The sequence below is a fragment of the Sus scrofa genome, chromosome 14 (assembly GCF_054392235.1).
Source record: "Sus scrofa isolate SSC_HxYL_T2T_F1_AM1 chromosome 14, Sscrofa_HxYL_maternal_Yorkshire_Landrace_v2.0, whole genome shotgun sequence".
Lineage (NCBI taxonomy): Eukaryota > Metazoa > Chordata > Mammalia > Artiodactyla > Suidae > Sus > Sus scrofa.
The window spans coordinates 64,083,843-64,108,763 of NC_139396.1; the positions used below are offsets into that span (position 1 = coordinate 64,083,843).

Consider the following 24,921-nt stretch of genomic DNA (forward strand, 5'->3'; position numbering starts at 1 on the left):
TTGAAATAATCCTAATGCTGAGGTAGAATCATACATTTTACAACTTTTTACTCTATCCTACCATGAAAAGTTTCCAGAATACACTGCTCTTCAGAGTGTTATCAAACCAAATATGTTTGTTATTTAATTATAATATTGGAACAATAAGGTCATAAATAATTTGGAATCCTGGCTCTTTAACGCATCCTAATTAGCATTGCTTTGAACTGCCTTCAGTTTTTATGGGTGTTGGATTTAATTTTTGTACATCCATAAAAAATCTATAGAGCCTCAGGTTTAGAAATGGTGCCACGAGGTGACCGAGGCCCTCCATGGGGCTCCACAGAGGCTCCACATGGGGCTCCACAGAGGCTCCACAGGGGCTCCCAGGGGTTGGGCAAGTATCAGCCAAGTGTGGATCCTGCAGTGTCCCCTCTTTGATCCCAGGGCTGTCATGTGTCTCCAGGGATGCAGCAGCGCTGAGCCAGGTGAGCTGTCCTGCTTGCATGAGAAGGAGCCCTAGCGCCTCTGTCCTCCTCACCCCTTTCCCAGGAGGCCTGAACTGGGGGTACCAGGCCACCCCTGATATCTCACCACACCTAGCGATTAACGGGGGATGCTGCCTGTTGACCTTAGTGGGTTGGGAGGGTAGGGCTGGGTCCTGCAGAGGGAGATGTTGAACCACTCTGGTGGCGCTCTTTCACAGAACACGATGTGAACATCACCTCCATGTGTCATGCAGGTGGTAGCCAGACAGGTGCCTCTGGCTGCTGCCCCCTGCCCCAAATGTAAGAGCCTGGTAACCTCAGGGTTCTCTGGAATGGGGACCATTCCCTGGAGAGATGCACTCCGGGCCTCCTTCAGTTGCCTGTGTGGATAACTGTCACTTCCTGTCTCTTTTTTAGCTCACGTGCAATGGTAGCCACCTCTGTGCTTTTCTCTGGTGTTTGGCTTTCCTGAAGCATCAGCCCTGCCCCCACCCCCCAAAAAAGTGAGGCATGCCTAGGTGCACACATGCACTTATTTGCCTTCTGCTCTTCCTCCTGCCCTCTCCACGTTCACATTTCCTCTTCTTGTTCTTCCTCATTTCCTTTTACTTCATCCCTTCTCTTGAATCCAGGACGAGAGCATTTCTTGACCACTGGAGGGAAAAGAACAGTCGTGTGTATTCAGAACCACTCAGGGCAGGATGACACCCACTGGTGGTGTCGGGGGTGATGGGAGGGCAGGGCAGGGCCAGACATCCTAGAGCCCCTACAAGCAGGGTGGGCCCAGCCCTTCCGGCTCCCAGCCCTTTCTCCTGCCCGGGGGCCACTCAGGACTGCTCCACACGATTCAGTGGAGCAGACAGGGATGGGGGTGGGCTGGGGTCTGGAACCAGGATGAGGCTAAGAAAGTAGGGGAGGAGGGCTGGAGAGAAATTGTGCAGATTTTCTAGAAGATCCTAGATCTCAAGTGCTTGGATGAGACCAGGTCCCTCAGGATAAGAATCAAAAAAGAAGGAAGGAGGGAATGGGGAAGAGCTACAAAGAAGAGCTTCGGAATGAGAAGAAGAAAGAGAATTTTTAAAAGACAGAGGAATAAATCATATTAGAGCATTACATCAAGTAATGCTCTGCATGGATAATTACAGAAATGGGGGTGGGGTGGCCTTGGGAAAGGAAGGGGGGAGGATCAGGGTCAAGGTGAGAACTCAGGGTCCTGATGCTCCTGGCAGGATAAAGCCTGACCTTTGGATCTTTCCTGTCTCCATCTCTCTAGTCCTCCCCTAGAGCCTCCTGTCACCACTGCAAGGAGGGGATGGGTCTCTGATCACCAGCATGGTTTCCTAGTCCTCAAACTCTATAACTGGCTAGGAATAAATGGTTGTGTCATCCTGTGCCTCCAAGAAGGCAGTCACTGTCTCCACAGTCACTGTGCATAAATTCCCTTCTGTCCCTTCTGGTCCCTTCATGGCTGACTTCCCTATCTCTTGAATAACATTCCCTATCTCCTTGTCACCCTGCATCCATCACTGTTCTCCAGCATGGGCATGTGGAAGGAATAATCGTGGGTATTTCACCACCCACTCCTACCCTGAGGACCCTGCCATGACTCTCTGGCTATGCTGAGTTCCATGGGAGAGAGTGACTATCCTGTGCCTGGGGTGTCCTTAGGTCTTTGGGAGACATTTGAAACTCACAGCGACCCCAAGCATGTTCAAAAGATGAACACAAGCTTAGAGGTGAAGAAACTTGTCCAAATTCCCTTGGTCTGCCAATGATGCAACAGGGGTCCTCCAGCAGGTGTTGGTCACACAAGTACACAGTATTTGCCAGGTTTTCCCAGAGCTTTGGAAGGACTGGGGGAGGGGAGGGGAGGTGGGCCAGCCTGGGGCAAGGTCCCAGGGTAGGCAGGGGGCATGGCTGGGGCATGGGAGAGCCGGGACAGGGCAGTCTGGCTGGAGCAGTGGGGTCTGAGAAGAGCAGTAACCCTCTAGCCCTGCTACCTGGAGGCTCTGTCCTGGGGCCAGTTAACCCCAAGAGACCCGTCAGTGGGGCTGTGAGGGCAAGTGTGTGGTCCCAGCCTGACAGCCCTTCGCAGAGTCCTCATGACTTCCTGCTGACGTGGAGGGGCTCGAGGGGAAGCTGGACAGGGGCCTTATTCCTGGTCCCAGGATTTGGGATGTGGGTGAGGAGTGGGGATGAGACACGGGCTCCAGGAGGGACCCGGGAGCTCGCACAGGGAGTGGGGAGGATGCCATCTCCAACTCCCCGACCCCTGGGAACACCCTTAAACCAGGAGTGGACAGAGGACAGGACAGGAAGGTGCCGCCACAAGACCTGAAAGCGGGAGAGCGTCTGCGTCTCATGCACCTCCTGGCTCACACAGGAAGGACTGTGTCTCCAGGTTCAGGTGTTCCTGAGGGAGCTGGGTCCCACCAGATGGCCTCCAGTCACAGCTCCACCTCAAACCCAACCCACTGACGCTGCGCTTCGTTCCCAAGGGATGCCAAGCAAACGCGAGCAGAGGCTTTACTCTGGCAGTGGCAAAGGCAGGAGAGGGCCATTGTTACGGGAAAGAGCATCTTCAATCGCAAAGCACAGCACTGGAAGCCCGGAGGCTTAGTATCTCCCACTGTTAGGTCATTAATAGCTGAAAAGAGCAAAACAAGCCCTCACACGTATTTCCTTCTTCTTTCTTATTTCATATCCCTCTTCCTCGATCTCCAGAATTGCTCTGGGGACCCCTCTCCCCTTGGACTCTACCTGAGGAGTCTCCATCCTCACTGCCCGAGGCTTAGATTCCCTCCGCAAGCCATTCTTTAGAGGCACAAACATGAGCAATCAAGTTATTAGAGAGCGTGGCTCAGCCTCTCCTCCTCCTCCAGCTGGGGCCCCACCGGTTCACACAGCAACACCCACCCTCGCCCCCTGCCGCCGCCCCCGGCTCTTCCCTCTGGGTTCTCAGACCTTCCCTGGGCTCCTGGAGCCAGAGCCCTTCACCAAGTCAGCGATCACAGTGGCAAACCGGCAAATGAGAAAATGAGAGAGGGGATCCCCCTTCAACTTCTGGCTTCCCTGCTCCCGCCAGGCCCTTCTAGCCCTAGCCTCCACTCTTATTGGCCTGCAAGTCCAACTGTGCAGCACCTGCTTTGGGTTGAATGCCCTTAAGGAACCGAGCCCATGGCAGGCACAGAGCAGCTGCCCAAGAGAATGTTCTGTGAGGATGGAAATGTTCTCTGTTAAATGGGGCCTTGAAATGGGGCTAGTGCGATGGGGGACTGAATGTTTCCTTTGGTTTGGCTTAATTAATTTAAACATGAGCAGGCACTTCGGAGGCGTGGCTGCCACCAGACAGTGCAGTCCTAGAGGGGAGGAGATGCGTAAGACGTAGTGTCCCCTCCCCTGGCTGTCCCTTGCAAGAGTAGTTTGCTGGTCTGATCTGACCATTCATCTGTAGGTTCTTCCCGCTTGTGCACACGTGCCAGGCACCACAGGAGGCCCTGGGGCCTCAGACAGTAAGGTCAACACCCAGGTCCCAGCGGGATCCCCAGTGGCGGGGGGTGGGGGGGAGGCACCTGTCAGCGCAGCTGAGGAGCATGGGCTGGTGCACCTGTCAATCAGAGTAGCAGGGTCGGGGGTGGAGGTGGGGGGGAGAGAGTGCTTCAGGAGCCCACCCTTCTCTCCCCTGATCTGGATTAGAGCCTGGGCAGGGGCCTAGCTGGGTGTGGGCCCAGTGGGGGTGGACAGGCTGAGGAGGGAAACGTCCCACCCTTGAACTAGAGCCCAGCCCAGGGGGTGTACCTGAGACAGGTCGTCCAGGGCTGAGCACTGGGGTGAGAAGGAATGAGGAAGACACAGCTGTGCTCTCACAGTGATCACCTTGTCCAGAGTTCCTGTGCCCAGAGTGGGAGGACACAGCAGTTGGGCCTGAGAATTCCAAGACCATTTCAGAAAAGCTCTCAGATTGATGCCTCTCAGTCAGAGAGATGAGTAACAAAGACTACTTTACCTCTGGCATCAGCCCCTAACTCTTTGCTGAGCTCCCCCTGCCTTGATGTCTGTGCCCTTCAACACCTCCTCTGCAGCTGGAATGTTCTATGGCTACCTGGCCATGTGCTATGACACCTCTTCAGTTTAAATGCTTCTCTGGGCATGACAATTCTTCGTTAATACTGTCTAGAAAAGGAGTAGCTCTCAGGCAACCTCTGGAAGCCGATGAAAAGTAAAAACTGATCCCTGTCCTGGCATAAGAAAGAAGAGGTAGTCTGTTTCTGGCCAGACCCTGTGGTTCGTTCCTGCTGACCCTTGTCAGATCAGACTCCTATTCTCTGCCTCTCAACAACTGCCATGATGAAAAGTGCTTAGTCCGACCCAGGTGATAGAGAAGACAAAGGAATAGGAGAAGACATGGAGGAAGATGCCCAAGCCATTCTCACCTCAGCATTGTGCTTGCAACCTCCCTCTTTCCCACTTGGAAGGAGCACAGAGGTAGAGATGGCTGCGGCTGGACACAGGTGACAATGCTGTACTGATTCACTCCATCTCAAGACTTTGGAATCCATCACCCCTTTTCCTTCCCATGGCCTGGGTACTCTTTGTGTCTTCCTTCTGCCTTTCTCATAACTTTTCCCTCTTAAGGTCCTCTCCAAGGCTTTGGACCCTGATGTCTGCTTGGCACCCACTGGGCAGTTCTCTCTGGATAACTACAGCCCTTGCTCTTGGTATCTCTCATAACATTTAATTATACTTGGCCAGGGTCATACCCCCCAGCCCAAGCACCCTTGGGAATCTTTGACCTAGAGATGGATTTATCGGACTGTCTTGTTATGAGGAGTTTGCTTCTGGTGGGGGAAAGGGTGATCTTTGTAATCAAGCAGTCTCCTCGTACTTTGTGGTGAAAAATAGCAACATCCCTGCAGGGCAATCAAATTCTCTCAAAGCACCATGCATTTCACACAGGAGCCATGAAACAAAAGAATCCTGAAGTCATACTTTGCCCCATTTTATATTTGTATTGACTTGTTACTTGCAAAGTCTTTAGAAGAAGCCCAGACCCTGTTTCCTCTGGCATGTTCAACAAGAGTTTGAGTGGTGATGTTCGTGTCCCATTTTTGCATTCTCCTTTCCCCACTCTGCAACGTACAACCTCCCTCTTTATCTTCCTAGGAAGGAGTCCAGTGCCCACCCTGACACCCAGTCCCTGAAGAAGATCTCTTGTTCCTTGTGTCATTGTGTATAATGTGGCTTACCCAGCACACAGAAACCAGGGCTGGCCTAGTAATGATGCTGATTTTCCCCATGAAAATGGTGTTTCCTATTCTTGGCAACGTTTTTAGATGCAAAATATGAGACCTTCGTAGGTGACAGTTGGAATGAATATCCCCCATCTATTCCTGGAGACTCCTCTTTTCTCAGATTCTTTCAGAACTGGGTGCAACATATGGGTTCCCGTGGGGCTCCTGCAAAAGGAAGGAACCCTGCCCCAGCATCCTAGTTGAGATGGGGGAGGATTAATTCTGCAGCATCCTATAATTTAAAAAAAAATTTGGAAGTGTGAAGAGAGGAAGAAAGCATCCTTTGAGAAAGCACCCTTTTAATGCTAAAGTATCTGAGGGAGCAAGGGCTGGGGTTACTATAGTCTCAGGCCATGTAAGTGTCCCCCACATGAGGAAAATTAGGAACAAGGAGTAGAGTCATAATTGATGATACCAGACTCAAAAGTTTAGAATCTGTCCCCAGAAGCAGAGGCATGAGACAAGGTCCATAGGATTTGGAATGGAAGGGTTAATCTATAGGTCTTGGTTCCCTATTTGCTGTTTGTACAACTTCGCAGAATTCTCCTGCATTCTCAAGCCTCCCTTTTCTTGTAAGTTAAATACAGTTTGTAGATTCTTTTCTTGTATGTGATCAACCAAAATGCCATAAGGGGAATGTAAAGGCCAAATCAGAGTGGAAATAGATTATTAAACGGAGTGCTTATTGTCCCAGTAATGGGAATTGTGAAAGACGGTTTTGTCCATTTAGAACTCTGAATATTTTCCTAGATGGCAAAAGTATTTTTTCCTGATTTATTGAGGTGTGCTTAGCATATAGTGTACTGCGCATACTGAAGGTTTACAATTTGAGAAATTTTGACAGACATCCTATAGAATAATAAAGATGGTGTCTGGTCTCTGTCCCTGGTTCCTGGCACAAAGCTTCAAAAATCCTTGCAATTTCCTGTGTGCTAAGATAGCCTTTGTCATGTCAAAGAGGTGGCTCTTTGTGGGCCCCTGGATGGCTTCAGGATGGGAGCTGAAAAATTAACTGCAGGATTTAGATGGTTGTAACTTTGAGCCAAACTGACTTCCAGAGATGGTAGAGGGGGCTGGAATCTGACTTCAGTCATTCAGCCAACGATTTGATTAATGATACCTACATAATGAAAGGCCAGTAATAACTCTGGACACCCATACTCAGTGGAAACGGGAGAGGGCTCTATATCCAGAACCCTTCTAGACCTCACCTGTATGTATCTTTTATGAGACTGTAGGTGTAAGGATAATGCTTCCCTTAGTTCTATGAATCATTTCCAGGGAATTATTGAACCCCAGGAGTTGTGGGAACCACTGTATATGTATGTGTATATATATATCCCTAGGCCACCCACATTTCTGATGGACCACCATCCATTAGAGATGTGGGTGGCCTAGGGATTCCCAAATTGTATCTGGTGTCTGATTAAGGACAGTCTTGTGGGGAACTTTGTCCTACCTTGTGGGCTCTGATGCTAACTCTGGGTGGTGAGCATCAGAAACATATTATTGTATGCCCAGATCAGGTGAGGAACAGGGCACTTGGTGTTAGAAATGTGGGATCCAGTAGAAGGACCCTGGCTCACTGAGATGGGTGGTTTGGGAAGAGAAAGGATGAAAGGGTGGGAAGTAAGGATCCTTTGAATCCTGGGTGGCCACAAGGTCATTTATGGTATGGAATAGCAGCTGTGCTGCAGTCATTTACTCAAAAGTAAACAATAGAGTTTAGAGATGACAGGTCCAGCTCCTAGGGTTTTGTCTCACTGAATGCCTAGCAATTGTAAAATAACAAGAAAAAGGTGAAGTATGCAGTCCCTTGGTTACTGTTACCTGTTAAAGACTGAATTGAAAGAAAGCTCTAGTTCAGATCTTGATGTTGACCAAGCTCAGATTTGGGGCAACAGAGAGTCCCTCTGAGACCTCTGGTCCTCCAAAAGGTAGTCTAGTTCAGGAGGATGGCAAAACCAAGAAATTACTGAAACCAAGAGGTATAATGTGAAAGAATTGTCTCATTTTGTGGATTGGTATCATTAGCTTCTGAGAAACCTGTACTGAAATAGATGTGAAAGGACTAACATGGAGGCCCTGTCTTTGGTTTTGAAGACTGCAGGGTGAAAGAGAGTGTTTGGTCTGCTAGAGGATGCATATCTCACTATGCAGTGACCATAGATGGCTCTGCATGATTCAGACACACCAAAGATTATTCCCAACAGTATAGCTAGCCTTGTGGGCTGGACAAAAGGCCCTGTAAAGTCTGTTTACCCTGAGAAGAAAGACTGAATCACCTTATAAATGCCAAGTAGTACAAGCAGCTGAAATGCTTTCCACGCCAGCCATGCTGGGCTGACTTTATGACAATCATGATTTTAATCCATAGAGCATGCCCCTTAATCCAGGGCATGGTAGGTGCTGTGGTTAAAGGGCCATTTGCTTGGGTTACACCATGTAACTTACCTGCTGCCAAATCAAACAGTGACCCAAAATGACTTAGTAGATTTTTCTGTCTCAGTTTCCCCTTATGGGTCTTATAGATGATGATAAGAAATAGATTAATTAACCAGAAGAAGGGAGGTGGTGGGGAAGGCAGAAGGGAGAGTCAAGGGGCTCATCCCAGCAGAAAAGAAATCTTTGCATGGTTTTTGAGGCATAGGATTAATAAAGCAGACATTCATGGCATTGAAACAAGTCTTAATGGAGCATATCAAAGATGAGTAGACCAGTGGAACACTGGTCCCCAAACTTCCCTGTCCACTCTATCTAACCTAATTTAGAGCAGTTTTAAAAGCCAAAAGGCAAAGATTACAATGAGAAATCCAACCTGGAATCACTTGGGGTGATAGTCAAGCAGACTTATGTAAACAAAGACTGACTAAGGAGCCAGTGTATCTTGGCGTAACCCTCTGCTGGGGGACCAAAGCCTTATGCATATAACTGAGCGGAATGACGGGGAGGGAGGAAGGAAGTTCCTTGGGCTCCTTGATAAAAGAACCTCATGAGCCTAATAGCACCTAAATCTGTGGATGAGACAGGCCTTCATGGAGCTTACAGTTAAACAGAAAATCATAGAAATGTATGAGCTAATAGGATTAAAGTGGAGAGTTTGAATGAAAATTGGAATTATGTATAGACTCTGTGTGGAGTGGCCATGTCTGTTTTATCTGAGTGTATTGTGGGGATGGATATTGTATCTCAGTGGGAAAATGTATTCCCTGCCTGGCATTCTAAAGCAGAAGGCACATAAATCCACCCTTCAAGCAATACTAATTGCTAAATGGGAAGCAATAAAAATGCCAGAGCTTAGAGTATAAAATGGAAGCTGAACTGTTGGTATAGACAAATTCTCTGTAAATAGCCCCGTGTAGAGTATAGACTGGAGTACATGGCAAAACCCTGTGATGCCCTCCCAGCAACCACTGCTGGGATGATGGATTAGAATTTCCATTTGAGGAGCAATTACTATCTTGCTATCAGACATTAATTGATTCTGCTCCACAAAGGATGTAATACAATCTTGAAACCTGACATACCCATAAAATCTTGCGTGAGAGCAGAGAGACAATCTAATAGGGAGGAGGACAGTGCCCAGATGAGTTCCATAATAACATGGAAATGACTTGCACAGGAGTGTGCTATGAGGGGAATGCAAAGACAGCATATTCCTGAGCAAGTACACTCATTTCCCCTAGGATTGGCTTTGGATATGAGGAGCTGCTGATTCAATTGCCACTTGGGACTGTGCCCTATAAACAGCTCTTGACTGACCAACAAAGAGCAGTTTAGCTTTTGGGTGACAATTCCAAGATGAACAGTTTTCTGTTTGGAAGACCATTTCTCTGATCAAAGAAGGTAAAATAGATTAGTTCCATGGGCTATACTTGCATGCTGCTTGTCCCTATGTTTGGGTTTTTACTGATGCATGGGTAGTGACCAGTAGCCTGGCCACATGTTCAGGCTGAAAGGCAGTGGAAAACTGGTCTATTAAAAAGATACCCAAATGGGGCATGGCCCTGTGGAAATCACTGTGGAAATTTGAAGACTGAATTAAAGTAGGATATGTCCATGCCCATCAGAAAAAACATTCTCCAGATTCATAAGATGACTGGAATCGATGAGTAGATATACCAGCTTGTAGGCCCCCTTGGTCCAGGGACTACAGTAACACAAAAATGGGCTAAATGTTCATGCATCCCTTTTGCACCCTCTGAGACACTAGAACAGAAGAAATGTTCTGTTGACGGGAGAGAGAATGCTGATGGCCATGGAGCAGATACCCCAGGAGGGAAGGCTGGCAAGTGGATTACATTGGACTAATGCTGGAGCCCCGGGGGGCTATACCTGGGTCCTGACAAGAATAGACAGACTCTGGACTGGAATGTATGGAACAGGTGGTACATGCAAATGCTCAGACTACAACAAAGGAACCAGAAGGAAGATCATGAACCACTTTAAATCATACCAGTTGCATTTTCTTGGACCAAGGAACACAATGCTCATCCTCAGAGTGATGATCTGATAGAGGATTGGAGTCTGTTTGGTGAACAGATAGCTATGCTGGGATGGTGAGGTACCCTGACTCCACAGGGAGAAGGCATGGAAGCTGTGTTTCCAGGACTCTCCCAGACCTCGTCCTGTGTGTGTCCTTTATAATAAAACTGTAATAGTAAGTACAGCACTTTCCTGACTTCTCTGCATCATTTATAATGAATTATCAAACCTAAGGGTGTCATGGGAACCCCTGAATTTAGAGCCAATATTTTGGAAGTTTGAATAGCCTGGAGACCCCAAAAATATGACTGGTGTCTGAAGAAAGGGCAGTCTTGTGGAGGACTTTGTCCTTAACTTATGAAATCTGATGGTAGCTCTGGGTGGTTAGTGTCAGTATGGCGTTGCAGTACACCCAGCACATATACTCAGGAAGCAGTAGTAAATGGGATATTTTACTGAGAACATTGACACTTGGCAGTTCAGCTGTGTAAAGGGAATATAACTCTCAGGAAAGACATAACACACATGCTCACAGTCACGCCACACTCACATATACACACCCCACTCTCCCAGGACACAACCTGTACTACATTCTAAAGGGAATATGATGACTTGTAGAAACATGGCCATAGTTCTTTACCTAGAAAATTCACCTATATTCTCCTGTCCAATTAGATATCCAAGGACTTGAACTTCTATAATTGTCAGAATCATAAAGATCTTTTAAATATTTAAAAAACTAAATGTAGAACTAAAGACATGGAAAGGAATTGTTAATGATCAGAAATGTCTGGACAGATTATTAAAGGAAACTGGAACTATTAGAAGTGAAACATACATAAATTAAAAACTCATTTAATGAGCCATAGCAGAGATGGGTGAAAAAAGGAACCTAGAAACAGACATTAGGTCTGATGTATTTTTCCCACCTTAGTATACAAAGAAATGGAATGTTCAAATAAAGAGGTTAAATAATATTAAAGAGAATGAGTAGGTCTGATCATCTTCGGGTTTTTTTAATTTACTGTTTATCAGACTGAAACCCAATTAGCCTGTCTTCAAATTCACTGATTCTTTCTTGCTGTAGGCCAGTCCTATTGTGGGTTCGTGTCTCCCTCTCCCAAATTATATATTAACTAATGCCCAGTACTTATGACAGTGTCCTTATTTGGAAATAATATCTTTGCAAATATAATCAAGTTAAGATGTGGTCATACTAGATTATGGTGGGCCCTCTGCTATGGCTGTTGTTCTTGTAAGAACAGGGACGTTTGGATAAATAGACATAGGAGAGAACACCATGTGATAATGAAGGCAGAAATTGGAGTAATGCAGCTACAAGACAAGAAAAACCAAGGCATTCCAGAAAATACCAAAAGCTAGAAAGAAGCTAGGAAGAATAATTTCTAGATCTTTCATAGGGAACATAACCTGGCTTGACTCTAGACTTTCAGCCTCCAGAAGTCTGAGTAAATTTCTGTTGTTTTAAGCTATGTAGTTTGTAGTAATTTGTTACAGCCACCCACGAAACTAATATAAATTCTTCTAGTGAAATTTTCAGTTGTTACTCTACTTTTCAACTCCAGATCATTCCATTTGATTCTCTTTTATAATTTTATCTTTTTTTTTTTTTTTTTGCTTTTTAGGGCCCCACCTGTGACATATGGAAGTTCCCAGGCTGGGGGTCAAATTGGAGCTACAGCTGCTGGCCTACATCACAGCCACAGCCACGCAGAATCCGAGCCGCATCTTCGGCCTACACCAAAGCTCATGGCAATGCTGGATCCTTAATCCACTGATCGAGGCCAGGGATCAAATCTGCAACCTTGTGGTTCCTAGTCAGATTCATTTCCACTGCACCACAACGGGAACTCCCAAGTTTTTTTTCCATTGCTATTCTCGACTTGGAGGAATATAATTCTCATACTATTGTGTAGTTTTTTAAGTATGAATTCATTAAATCTTTAAACATACTTAAACCGTGTTCCAAGACTTCTCATTGTGGCACGGCAGAAATGAAACTTTGAATGAGTAATTCTAAACATCCTTAACTGGATTGAGTTTTGTTAGCAGCCTCAACTTTTAAAAGACCTTTTAGTTATTCAAGTACCCAATATTGTCACCAGGAACCCAGTCCACATCTTCTCAGGGATCCATTACATCTCGATGCTCTGGGCAGTGAGTAAGGACCTGGAAGCCCACAGGTTTTTCTCTCTCTTTCCTGTGGACCTCGAGTGCAATGCAAGCACCAAGTTGCTGTCCCACACTGAGCAGCAGTCATCAGTCTTGTCTCCAGGCTGGAGCCCAGAGATAGAGAGGCCAGGCTGCCTGATTCCTAGCCCACAAATCTGAGATCCCTGAGAATCAGTTCATGTTCCCTTGATTCAGGAGTTTGAGGACATGGCCTGAGTGTTGTTGCAGCCAAGCTACTCCCTGGCTGCCAACATTGTTGCTATTTCTAGTGCAGGTGATGGTGGCCATCTATCCTGGACCCTTGGATAGTAAGGGTGACTGAGTCAGCAAGGCCTGGATCACAGACCCTAGAGGGGGAGGGAGAAGTAAAACGGTGGGCCAAGTGGGTGAGGGTATAGAGCAGAACCGAGGGCCCCTGCAAATCTTCCACCCAGAGCAGGTCAGCCCTTACCTGTGCTGAGGAGGATGATTTGAAGAGCGCAGGTCATGGGGCAGGTGCTCAAGAGCTGTGTCCCCCAAAATACTCCAGCAGAGGGCTCCCTAAGTTTCTCTTATTCTCTTCTGAGGCACCCATGGGGGGAAGAATTCCTACATTCAAATATATCTCTCTTCCCCAACACCCTCAGCCCTGGGCAATGTCTCTATGGAAGGATGATGGCCCTTCCAAAGACATCCATGCTCTAATCCTTGGAAATTACCCCAATGTTGTCTTATATGTGGAAGGGGAGTTAAGGTTACAGATGGAACTAGGTTGCTAGTCAGTTTACATTCAAATAGGGGGAATACCCTGGATTATCCAGGTGGTCCCAGTGTCTTCACAAGCGTCATTAAAAGTAGAAGTGGGAAGCAGAAGAGTCTTGTCAGTGGGTTATGAGAATGCCTCCACTGGCCATTGCTGGCTTTGAGGATGCAAGGGGCCAGGAAGCAAGGAGTGCAAATAGCCTCTAGAAACTGGAACAAAGCAAGAAAACAGACTCCTAGAGCTTCCAGAAGGAAATGCAGCCCTGCTGACACATTTATTGTAGCCCAGTGAGGCCCATGTCAGACCTCTTAATTCACAGAGTCAGGAATTTCATTCTTTTTTGGCCACCCTGCAGTATATGGAGTTCCTGGGCTTAAGCCACAGCTGCAGCAATGCCAGATCCCCACTGTGCCAGGCCGAGGATCAAACCCTGTGTCCCACTGCTCCCGAGACACCACCGCTCTTGTTGTGCCACAGAGGGTGCTCCTGTTCTTCTTAGATTATACATTGTATTGTTACTTAGGCCAAATTCATTACGAAAAGACTTTTAATTAGTACTCCCCCCGCCCCCTGACACACACATACAACCTACTCAGTAACATGACACTTGGGTACTATGATAACACTGGAGAAATTTTACCTATAAGCCTTTGGAACAATAAAGTTTTCCCCTAGAGATATTGTGATACCCAGTTTCCTTCATCTAACTTATGAAAGGACTAGTAGGCTAATAACATCAGATAGTGTCCTGCTCACAATATACCTACTTAGCTTAGGAAAGCAAGTTTTTTCTAATCATTAGATTAAGAAGCCTAAGACCAGCATATATTTTAAGTAACGAGACAATGATTTTGACAAACATATTTTAAGTTAATAAGTCTGGAAAGAACAGTGTTATGAAGAAATGATATTTGTACTGCATTTATATAGGAAACATTCAGAAAGTTCTCATTACTTTGAATTTGTTCCTTCCAAATGATTTCTGTAGATCTCTAGAAATGTACAATCATAAATTATCATAAATCAAAGTCTAGCCTTAGAGAATGTGTTATTGTTAATTATGGAGACCATCTCCAATGTTATATTTATCATTTATTTCCAATAAATAGACATCATCTGGATTACAATATATTTTAGTGACTTGTTTTAATTTTATGTCTTACGAGTTGGGTTCAAATTGCAAACCTAAATTGATTAACCTATAATCAAAGCAGTTATATTGTTTTAAATATATCCTTTCTGATATATTTGAAGCCAGTCTATTCCCCCTAACTGCTTCAGGTCACAACCAACCAACCAACCAACCACTGTATTTAGGAGTATAAGAAAACAAAGTTTCACATACTGTTTCTTAAAGTCTATTTAAAGACAATTTTAAGCAGAGAGGAAAAAATGTGTCTGCTTTCAAGAAAAATATGATAGCTTCATTTAAACAACTCATTCAAGACTCTTCTGATTATGGTATAGCTAACACAATGTCAGAGAACATATACAAGATACTGAATTAAACAGAAATGATAATAAAGCCCTTGATTTCCCTTCTTTATGGGAAAAGAGACAAATGTTCCTAAGGTTCTGAGTTTCAAATCACAAGGTTCTCCTTAATACAGCTTTAAAAACACGTTCAGATTCCCACATTGGTACAAACGATTTCACATATAGGTTATTTCTTTTATATGAAATATTAAACATAAATTCCCTTTTAATTTTGCCACTTTTATTTCTTTTCTCTCCTTAAGAAAAAAGGTGTTTCAAAATAAAGTAGGTATGGCTTTCTAAATAGAATTTTCTTGTTCATAGGTATATTCTCCAAGTGACTAATGGCCAACTTTTACAATTGGTATAGATAGAAGCATTGTTTGGAGCATAGATTATTCAGGCACATTTCATGATAAATTCCTTGCAACACATTTGAAAGGTAAATTGTCAAAATCCTTATTCTCATTTCTCTTGCCTGGAAAAGGGAAGACCTCTGTTAAATTAATGATAGACAGCTTAACATCACTCTGAATCTTGTCCATGGTCCAATCAAGAGTGATTAGAATTTAAAACTGTGCATCTAATATTTCAGATATACAGCTTCAAGATGAGAATTTTACAAATTTTGGTATTCAACATCCCATTATGCTTTCTTCTCTAGGTTAAAGGTAAAAGAGATGTTTTGACAGGGATTCATGTGGTTCTTGGTGAAGACTCTGGCCCACCAGGTAAGCCAGCTTATGGGCATAATGACAAGGAGCAGGAACTCTGATGACACCCTTTAGGAAAGAAGGAAAAAAAATTTTTTTTACCTTTATGTCTACTTTCCATAAATTTGAAGTTTTCATGGATATCCAGAGTTTCCTGGTGGCCTAACAGTTAAGGATTCAGCGTTGTCACTGCTGTGGCTCAGGTTCAATCCCTGGCCCAGACTCTTCTGCATGCCATGGGCATGGTCAATAAAAAATGTCATAGATATACAAGGTTCATAAAGTAGATTCAATTTTGAACAATTTTATAGATCTAAAGGAAAACCAGTATCAAGATACTTACTATAGCCATGATGGAAAACCATATGGAGGTTCCTTAAAACACTGAAAATAGTTACCATAGGATACAGCAATCCTACTCCTGGGCATATATCCAGAAGAGATGAAAGCACTAATTCAAAAAGATACAGGCACCCATTGGGCTTCCAGTGTGGCTCACAACAAAAAGATACGTGCACCCAAATGTTCATAGCAGCACTATTTACAATACCCAAGACCTGAAAGGAACTAAATGTCTGTCAACAGATGAATGCACAAAGATATGGCATGTGTGTACATAACAGACTATTTTTCAGCCATAAAGAATGAAATAAGGGAATTCTCTTGTACACAGCAGGCTCAGGATCTGGCATTGTCACTACAGGGGCTTGGGTTATTATTGTGATATGGGTTCAATCCCTGGTCCTGGAACTTTCACGTGCCGCAGGCTTAGTCAAAAAAAAAAAAAAAAGAAAGAAAGAAAGCCATTTGCAGCAATATGGATGGACCTATAGATTATCATATAAACTGAGGCAAGTCAGAAAGACAAATATATGATATTACTTATATATGGAATCTAAAAATATAGTACAAATGAACTTATTTACAAAGCAGAAATAGACTCACAGACATAGAAAACAAATCTGTAGTTACCAAAGGGTAAAGGGCAGGAGGGAGAGGTAAATTAGGAGTGTGGAATTAACAGATGCATACTACCAAATTCAAGAGGGAAAAAATACTTACCGAAAAATTGTAATACATGTGGCATAGTTTGTAAGTTAGACTCTGTACTGCATCTGGGCTCAAGTAAAGCGTGTCATGGATGACATTATAATGAGTGGGAGAGACAGTACCTTCTTTCACAAACTGGCTTACAATAAAAAAATCATACCTGGAATTATAGAACATGTTGGTATCAGGCTTATTTTAGGAGAAAAATAATGTTGCACACTTAGTTTCTGAAGTAACATTAACTTACAGAATTCATCCTACAGAGTTTCCTTTATACTTAGAAGCCTGGCTAACTGTTGAGCAATGATTTCGCTAATGCCAATCTACAAAGGACAGTGAAATAACATATACAATAATGCTCATGGGATTTAACTCAAAAGCATATGCACTGATGCCTAGAAGCAGAAAATGTTAAATTAGCACATTGGACACAGTCATTGGTAATCTGATTCAGAGATGCAGGGATGAATACTTCCCATCTTTTCCTGAGAATCACCTAAATATATTCAGACTCCCTAAAAAATATAACTGGTCAGGTTAACCAATTTATTGCAAATATTGAATGTTGATATTACTTTATGTTATGCTTTATGTTTATCACGTTTCATTTGCTTTGTTTTCTTCAATCCTTTCCTGCCTTCTACTAGAAGAATCAATTATTTCTGCCTTTCTTCAAATTTAGTTCATTTCTACCTATTAAAATAGGTAGAAATGTCTTATTTCTCACTATGGTTTTTTTTTGGGGGGGTGGTCTTTTTAGGGCCACACCTGTGACGTATAGAAGTTCCCAGGCTAGGGGTCGAATCAGAGCTGCAGCTGCCAGCCTACACCACAGCCACAGCAACGTGGGATCTGAGCTGCATCTGCGACCTACACCACAGCTCAGGACAATACCAGGTACTTAACCCACTGAGCAAGGCCAGGGATCGAACCCTCATCCTCATGGATGCTAGTTGGGTTTGTTACTGCTGAGCCTCAACAGGAACTCCCTCTTGCTGTGGTTTTTGCATAACTTTATCATTTGCATAATTCACTTGACAAGTCTAAAGTTAACCAGAAGTTCTAGCCCTCTTCCTAACAATGGACTAATCTTAGAATGATAAATATGGAGTTCCTGTTGTGGCTCAGTGGTAACAAACCCAACTAGTATCCATGAGGATGAGGGTTCGATCCCTGGCCTCACTCAGTGGGTTTAAAGGATCCAGCTGTGAGCTGTGATGTAAGTGGAAGACATAGCTTGGATCTGGCATTTATGTGGCTATGGTGTGGGCCAGCAGCTGCAGCTCTGATTCGACCACTAGCCTGGGAACTTCGCTAGCGCAGCCCTTAAAAAAAAAAAAAGAAAGAAAGAAAGAAAGAAAAATGTATTTGTCTATTTTTAAAATTCTGAGAAACAAAATGATTGAAGACAGAAAAAGCTATCATTTTTAACCTTCTTTAGGTCAGCTTTTTCTCTTCCAAATCACACAAACCTTAAAAAGTTCTATTATTCTATAAAAAGGAATTTTTAAAGAAAAGTTGGCTTACCACTCTGTCCTGGTCACCTCTAAATCAATAACTGTTCCTGGAGGTGGATTAAGTGTTCCATTTTCAGGTTTTTTAAGAAAAAATCTGGTGTTTATTCGTTTCTTCACCACGATGAAAGTTAGTCTGACACTTAAAAGATTATGATCAGTGTCACTGTTTGCTCTGCATTATCTCAGAAGCATTCTGAGTGTTGAAAATAACCCACACATAGGAGCCATTAAAAGGAATCTACAGGTGGCAACTCTCTACACACCCCAACTTTACTGTCTTAGCTCCACAAGCCTGATTTATGCAGTAAAGGAGGAGGTTTCTATTCATATCATTCCATTCAGATCCTAGGGAAAAGGTCCTTTCCTCCCAAGGTCAGAATTACTTGTACTGTCTGTGCTGGGCACCAGGCTTCAATGACAAACAGATGAGGCCAAAGAAGGGAACTGAGACATACATGACTCAGGATAAAGGAGCTGGATAAGTACAAACCATTGACAGGCTATGTTCATGGGTTTAGGAATATCTGGGATTAACAAATCTTCCTCTAGCCTGGCTTGGAGGGAGAGCAGAAAAAGAAAGATTCATGGGGTTCCAGATGATGGGCTACTGCAAGGCTCCAACTCTTTCTCCTCTGACTTGGGCCTCGAACACCCTTTGTATAAGGGTAAAAGGGTCTGTTTTCTCCCCACTCATCTACTGAAGCCCTCTGTATCAAGTTCTCCAATTCACACATCACAGTTATTGCAGATATTCCCCCTACCTCAGAAACTAAAATGTAAAGCTTACAGAATTTGCACTTTACAGTTCATATACCTACTTTTGTCCTCTGCAAACATCTTCTAAGTAGGACTCCATCTGTTTTAGTTCTTGGTCAATCAATGCTTGAAGCTGTCCATCTCCCACTCCGTCTCGATACACAATAATAGAATATGGCAGAGATGAATGTTGTTCATACCAGAATTTCAGGGCATCTGAAGGGAAGTCAGAAACACATGTAAACTCTAACCTTGGAACAAAGGGGCCACTATTTTTGACAACTTCTAGGTTCATCTGTCAACATGGTAGCTTTCTGGACACTACTTAAGTCCTCAGTCTAGTCCATACAAGAGTATGTTTTAAGCCAGATCATTCTTTGTTGTGGTCAGGGGCAGGGAGTGTTGCTGTCCCATGCATGGTGAGACATTTAACAGCATCCCTAAACCTCTGTCCATTCGACCAGATGCAGAAAGCACTCCTATCCCTGTTGTGACAACCAAAAGTGTCTTCACTCATTGCCAAATATACCCCCCTGGGGGGGAGGGGAGAGGGACAGACACTGCTATCTCCATGGATATTGACTCAAGCCCTCCAACCTCCACCAGACACTGACTGTGCAAGCAGGTCGTCAGCCCCTTCACAAGCTCCTGCCCTGACTGCTGGACAATACACTGAGAGAACCACCTGTTTAGAGAAAAATGAGCCATTAGTTTGGAAAACAAGATTGATTCAGAAAATGATGACATTAATCTATGACCCCCCCACCCCCCAAAAAAATATACTTATCAGTAGCTGAGGGTCCAATTAAAGATCTATTGTTTCATCCCCCTGCAGAGATCCTAGTATTACTCTCGTCTGATATCTTAGGCATTTTGTAACACAGAATGGAAATATTAACTACAGATTCTACATGCTTTGAATACATGTGACTCAATATTGTTTCAGTACCTGGGGTATGCCACAAGGTGTAAACCTGATGTTTCTTTGGAGACTCCTGCTTCTAAGTCATCAATGTCTTAAACAATGGTTTATCCAAGTCAGTCTGCTTGGAGGGAGAAGTTTGCTTCAAAAAAGTAATAGCTATTGTGACCACTGCTCAGCCTACCAAGTAAAATCACCGGTTTGTCTAAAGGTTCTATCCCCTTGCCGCATTTTTGTTTACTTCAGAGTGTGAGGATGACCTGACATGGTCTGATGTATGTTTGTCTCTTTCTCTGAATTTGTACTTCAGTGGATGGAATCAGACATTTTGGCTCTATATTTTCACCACTGCATTCTTAGTATTTACACATAGCAAGTGCTCAAAAATATCTATTGAATGACTGCAAGCTTAACTGTTTCCCTATTATCACAACAGTTTCTACTAAAAAAAAAGCAGAGTAAATCCATGTTACTGCATTAAGATAGAGTATGACTGGAAAACAAAGATGGATCATCCTTAAAGGATAGTCTGGAATTATACCCTCATGGGCCACAAACACCACTGAACATGGTGATGATTTGTGACTGTCCCACATACCACAGTGAACAAGGGAAGAGTATGTAAACCCATCTGTACATGGGTTTACATGAAGATAAAAGGCCCCTGGAGAAAAGGAGAATGATGGGATATAGAAGCATATCTCCTTATTTGAGTACACATCAAATACAGATATATCAAGACAAGATCTTATACCCATGGGCCACTGCTTATGTTCCCATATGTGTCTTCACCCTAGGTGCTTCCTCGTGTGTCCCTATGGAGAGACTCACTAATCAAAGCCTGTGGTTTGCAGAATTCTACCTGTACTCATCCCGAGAACATGTAGACATTGTGCCCCTATGTGGTACAGCTGACTTTAGGAAAAGGTGACTCTCCAGACGGACTGTATATAACCTCATGAGCCTCTTTAAAATCAAAGTTTTCATTGGCTGATGGCAGAAGAGGAAGACTGAGAGATTCAAAACAGAACAAGGACTCAGTGTGAACTGGCAGGTTAAAAGATGGAGGGGAGACAGCTAGAAGGCTGAAAGGAATGTGGGCAAAACTCTAGGAGCCAAAACTAGCCTGTGGATGACAGCCAGCAAGGAAGTGGGGTCCTTTGTTTTACAATCACAAGAAAGTCAACACTGCCGCATAGATGTTGCTGGGAAGAGGATCCTAAATCTCCAGGTGAGAATGTGGTTTGGGCAACACTTTAATCTCAGCCTTCCTTATAAGGCCCTGAGAGCCATATAGTGCCCAACATCTGACCTACAGAACTGTCCATGGGCACGTGGGTGTTGTCTTAAGCTGCCACATTTGAAGTCCTTGTTTGGCAGCAACAGAGAATGATCAGAGGCTTCCATGCAAAATGTCCTGGGAGCTTAACTTTGCTAGAAGTTCAGGAGAGCACATCTTCTAAGAACAACCTGTATGTGGACCTCGGCCAACAATTGTGGGTTAGGTCCACCTCTCCTATTAGGCCTCTAGGTGCTCCCCACTGAGTCTGCCAAAGCTTACTCACTGCGTCAAGTCTGAATCAATGCTTGCCACAAATCCTGCAACTGACTTCTGTTGATGTACAATATCGTGGAAACAATCGATACCAACGAACATTGCATTCTGCAACTTAAATTTTAAACAGGTAGGAAACAGTTAGAATGGAGCAAAAAGCAAATTTTCAATTAAATAGGACCTTAACATTCTACTAAAGACAAATGAAAGCAAGAGAAGGCAACAAAATTCCCACGTACTCCTATATCCACTGTCCAGAGGGCACCTCCCAGCTTGCAGTTCATCTGCTGGGCAATCTTTGTAGCAATGGTCAACAGCGTCCTGGGTTTCCCTAAGGTCCTTCTCAACACGCACTGGCTTGGAATTGGGCAGTAGATACAGAGGTGTCTTTTTATGCCATCATAAATTTCTTTATTGTCAGTGGGCAGCAGGAAAAGGACCTTGAAAGAAAGCAAATGTGAAATTCCCCAAGATGCAAGAACACAATGATGTGAGAAATGAATGCCATGTCAAGAAAGCTATATAGGTGGAATACTGACAAAGTAGACTGTATTTATTAAGTGTCTCTCTGAATCCATGAGGGTGAAGGGTGTAAAAATCACACCGCATTAATGATTGTAAGTGTGAATGTATGAAAGAAACAGGCTGCAGTTGACAGGTGTTTGGCAATATGCATCAATCCCTTCAACTTGCAAAACTCTCTATGTTCTCACTTATTCCATTTCCAGGAGTTGATCATGAAGTCTACGTGGATGGGTAAAAATGTAGACTGAACTATCCCATCATCAGGACAGTCACCATCAATGGGATGATCACTTTGTATGGGGCACTTGCCAAACATTTTACTGGATTCTGTTAATTCTCAACAACCTACTAAGAAATACTATTATCTCCATTTCACACACATACCCCCAACTGAGCAAACAAACTTGGGGACTGTTATGGAAACTGCCTGATGTAATAAGCAGAAGAGAAGGTTCCAAACACTCACCAGGACCTCCAGTAGGACACTGGGCAGTTAGGAAGAGAGATTACCACTTGGCTTGTTTCTGACTAATGGGAAAAAAATCAATATATTCTTTTTAACATAATGATGCCTATAGGAAGTCTTTGGCAGACATTCTTAATATCAGATCAGGACAATACTTTTCTCATTGTAGATTAAGCAAGTTTTCCTTTTCTTCACGTGAAAGGGTATGGGATTTATTAAATGCATGACCTGCTTGGATTAAGAAATATTCACACTATAAGAAATCAATAAAATAGAGACTCAAAAAACAATAGAGAAAATTAATAAAACCAAGAGCTGGTTCTTTGAAAAGGTGAACAAAATTGACAAACCTCTGGCCAGACTCACTAAAAAGAGAGAAAGAACCCAAATAACCAAAATTATAAATGAAAAAGGAGAAATCACAACGGATACAGCAGAAATACAAAAAAACATAAGAGAATACTATGAACAACTATACGGCAACAAGTTTGACAATCTGGAAGAAATGGACAATTTTCTAGAATCTTACAGCCTGCCAAAACTGAATCAAGTAGAAACAGACCAACTGAACAGACCGATCACTAGAAATGAAATTGAAGAAGTCATAAAATCACTCCCTACAAATAAAAGTCCAGGACCAGATGGCTTCACAGGGGAATTTTATCAAACATAAAAGGAGGAATTGGTGCCCATCCTCCTTAAACTCTTTCAAAAGGTTGAAGAAGAAGGAATACTCCCAAAGACGTTCTATGAGGCCACCATCACCCTCATTCCAAAACCAGACAGAGATACCACCAAAAAAGAAAATGATCGGCCAATATCATTGATGAATACAGATGCAAAAGTTCTCAACAAAATCTTAGCCAACCGAATCCAACAACATACCAAAAAAATTATACACCATGACCAGGTTGGGTTCATCCCAGGTGCACAAGGATGGTTCAACATATGCAAATCAATCAGCATCATACAACACATTAACAAAGAAAAAGTCAAAAATCATATGATCATCTCAATAGATGCAGAAAAAGCATTTGACAAAGTCCAACATCCATTCATGATCAAGACCCTCGCCAAAGTGGGTATAGAGGGAACATTCCTGAATATAATCAAAGCCATTTATGAGAAACCCACAGCAAATATAATACTCAATGGGGAAAAACTGAAAGCCTTCTCACTCAAATCTGGAACAAGACAGGGATGCCCACTCACACCACTGCTCTTCAACATAGTTTTGGAAGTCCTAGCCATAGCAATTAGACAAACAAAAGAAATAAAAGGCATCCATATAGGAAGAGAAGAGATAAACTGTCACTGTATGCAGATGACATGATACTATACATAGAAAACCCTAAGGACTCAACCCCAAAACTACTTGAACTGATTAATAAATTCAGCAAAGTAGCAGGATATAAGATTAATATTCAGAAGTCAGTTGCATTTCTGTATACCAGCAATGAAATATTAGAAAAGGAATACAAAAATACGATACCTTTTAAAATTGCACCTCACAAAATCAAATACCTTGGAATACACCTGACCAAGGAGGTAAAGGACCTATATGCCGAGAACTATAAAACTTTAATCAAAGAAATCAAAGAAGATGTAAAGAAATGGAAAGATATTCCATGTTCCTGGATTGGGAAAATCAATATTGTAAAAATGGCCATACTACCCAAAGCAATCTACAGATTCAATGCAATCCCTATCAAATGACCCATGACATTGTTCACAGAACTAGAACAAACAATCCAAACATTTATATGGAACCACAAAAGACCCAGAATCGCCAAAGCAATCCTGAGAAACAAAAACCAAGCAGGAGGCATAACTCTCCCAGACTTCAAGAAATACTACAAAGCCACAGTCATCAAAACAGTGTGGTACTGGTATCAAAACAGACAGACAGACCAATGGAACAGAATAGAGAACCTGGAAATAAACCCTGACACCTATGGTCAATTAATCTTTGACAAGGGAGGCAAGAACATAAAATGGGAAAAGAAAGTCTATTCAGCAAGCATTGCTGGGAAACCTGGACAGCTGCATGCAAAGCAATGAAACTAGAACACACCCTCACACCATGCACAAAAATAAACTCAAAATGGCTGAAAGACTTAAATATACAACAGGACACCATCAAACTCCTAGAAGAAAACATAGGCAAAACACTCTCTGACATCAACATCATGAATATTTTCTCAGGTCAGTCTCCCAAAGCAATAGAAATTAGAGCAAAAATAAACCCATGGGACCTCATCAAACTGAAAAGCTTTTGCACAGCAAAGGAAACCCAAAAGAAAACAAAAAGACAACTTACAGAATGGGAGAAAACAGTTTCAAATGATGCAACCGACAAGGGCTTCATCTCTAGAATATATAAACAATTTATACAACCCAACAGCAAAAAAACCAATCAATCAATGGAAAAATGGGCAAAAGACCTGAATAGACATTTCTGCAAAGAAGATATACAGATGGCCAACAAACACATGAAAAAATGCTCAACATCGCTGATTATAAGAGAAATGCAAATCCAAACTACCATGAGATACCACCTCACACCAGTCAGAATGGCCATCATTAATAAATCCACAAATAACAAGTGCTGGAGGGGCTGTGGAGAAAAGGGAACCCTCCTGCACTGCTGGTGGGAATGTCAACTGGTACAGCCACTATAGAGAACAGTTTGGAGATACCTTAGAAATCTATACATAGAACTTCCATATGACCCCGCAATCCCACTCTTGGGCATCTATCCGG

At 43.3% G+C, this 24,921-nt stretch overlaps 1 protein-coding gene across 4 annotated transcripts in view; it reads right to left on the reverse strand.

The window, feature by feature from the left end:
• Nucleotides 1–14,229: 14,229 nt before the first annotated feature.
• The window catches only part of PIWIL3 (piwi like RNA-mediated gene silencing 3), a 34,041-nt gene continuing 23,349 nt past the window's right edge, over nt 14,230–24,921 (reverse strand). For all 4 annotated transcript variants that reach the window (XM_021073162.2, XM_021073160.2, XM_021073159.2 and 1 more), the window contains 7 exons: nt 21,407–21,607; nt 21,178–21,281; nt 19,305–19,375; nt 18,753–18,906; nt 17,945–18,073; nt 16,430–16,577; nt 14,230–15,436 (listed from right to left, as the gene is read on the reverse strand). In XM_021073162.2, the coding sequence (XP_020928821.1) occupies nt 15,320–15,436; nt 16,430–16,577; nt 17,945–18,073; nt 18,753–18,906; nt 19,305–19,375; nt 21,178–21,281; nt 21,407–21,607 (924 nt within the window). In that variant the 3' untranslated portion in view covers nt 14,230–15,319. The remainder of the gene's footprint in view (nt 15,437–16,429; nt 16,578–17,944; nt 18,074–18,752; nt 18,907–19,304; nt 19,376–21,177; nt 21,282–21,406; nt 21,608–24,921) is intronic.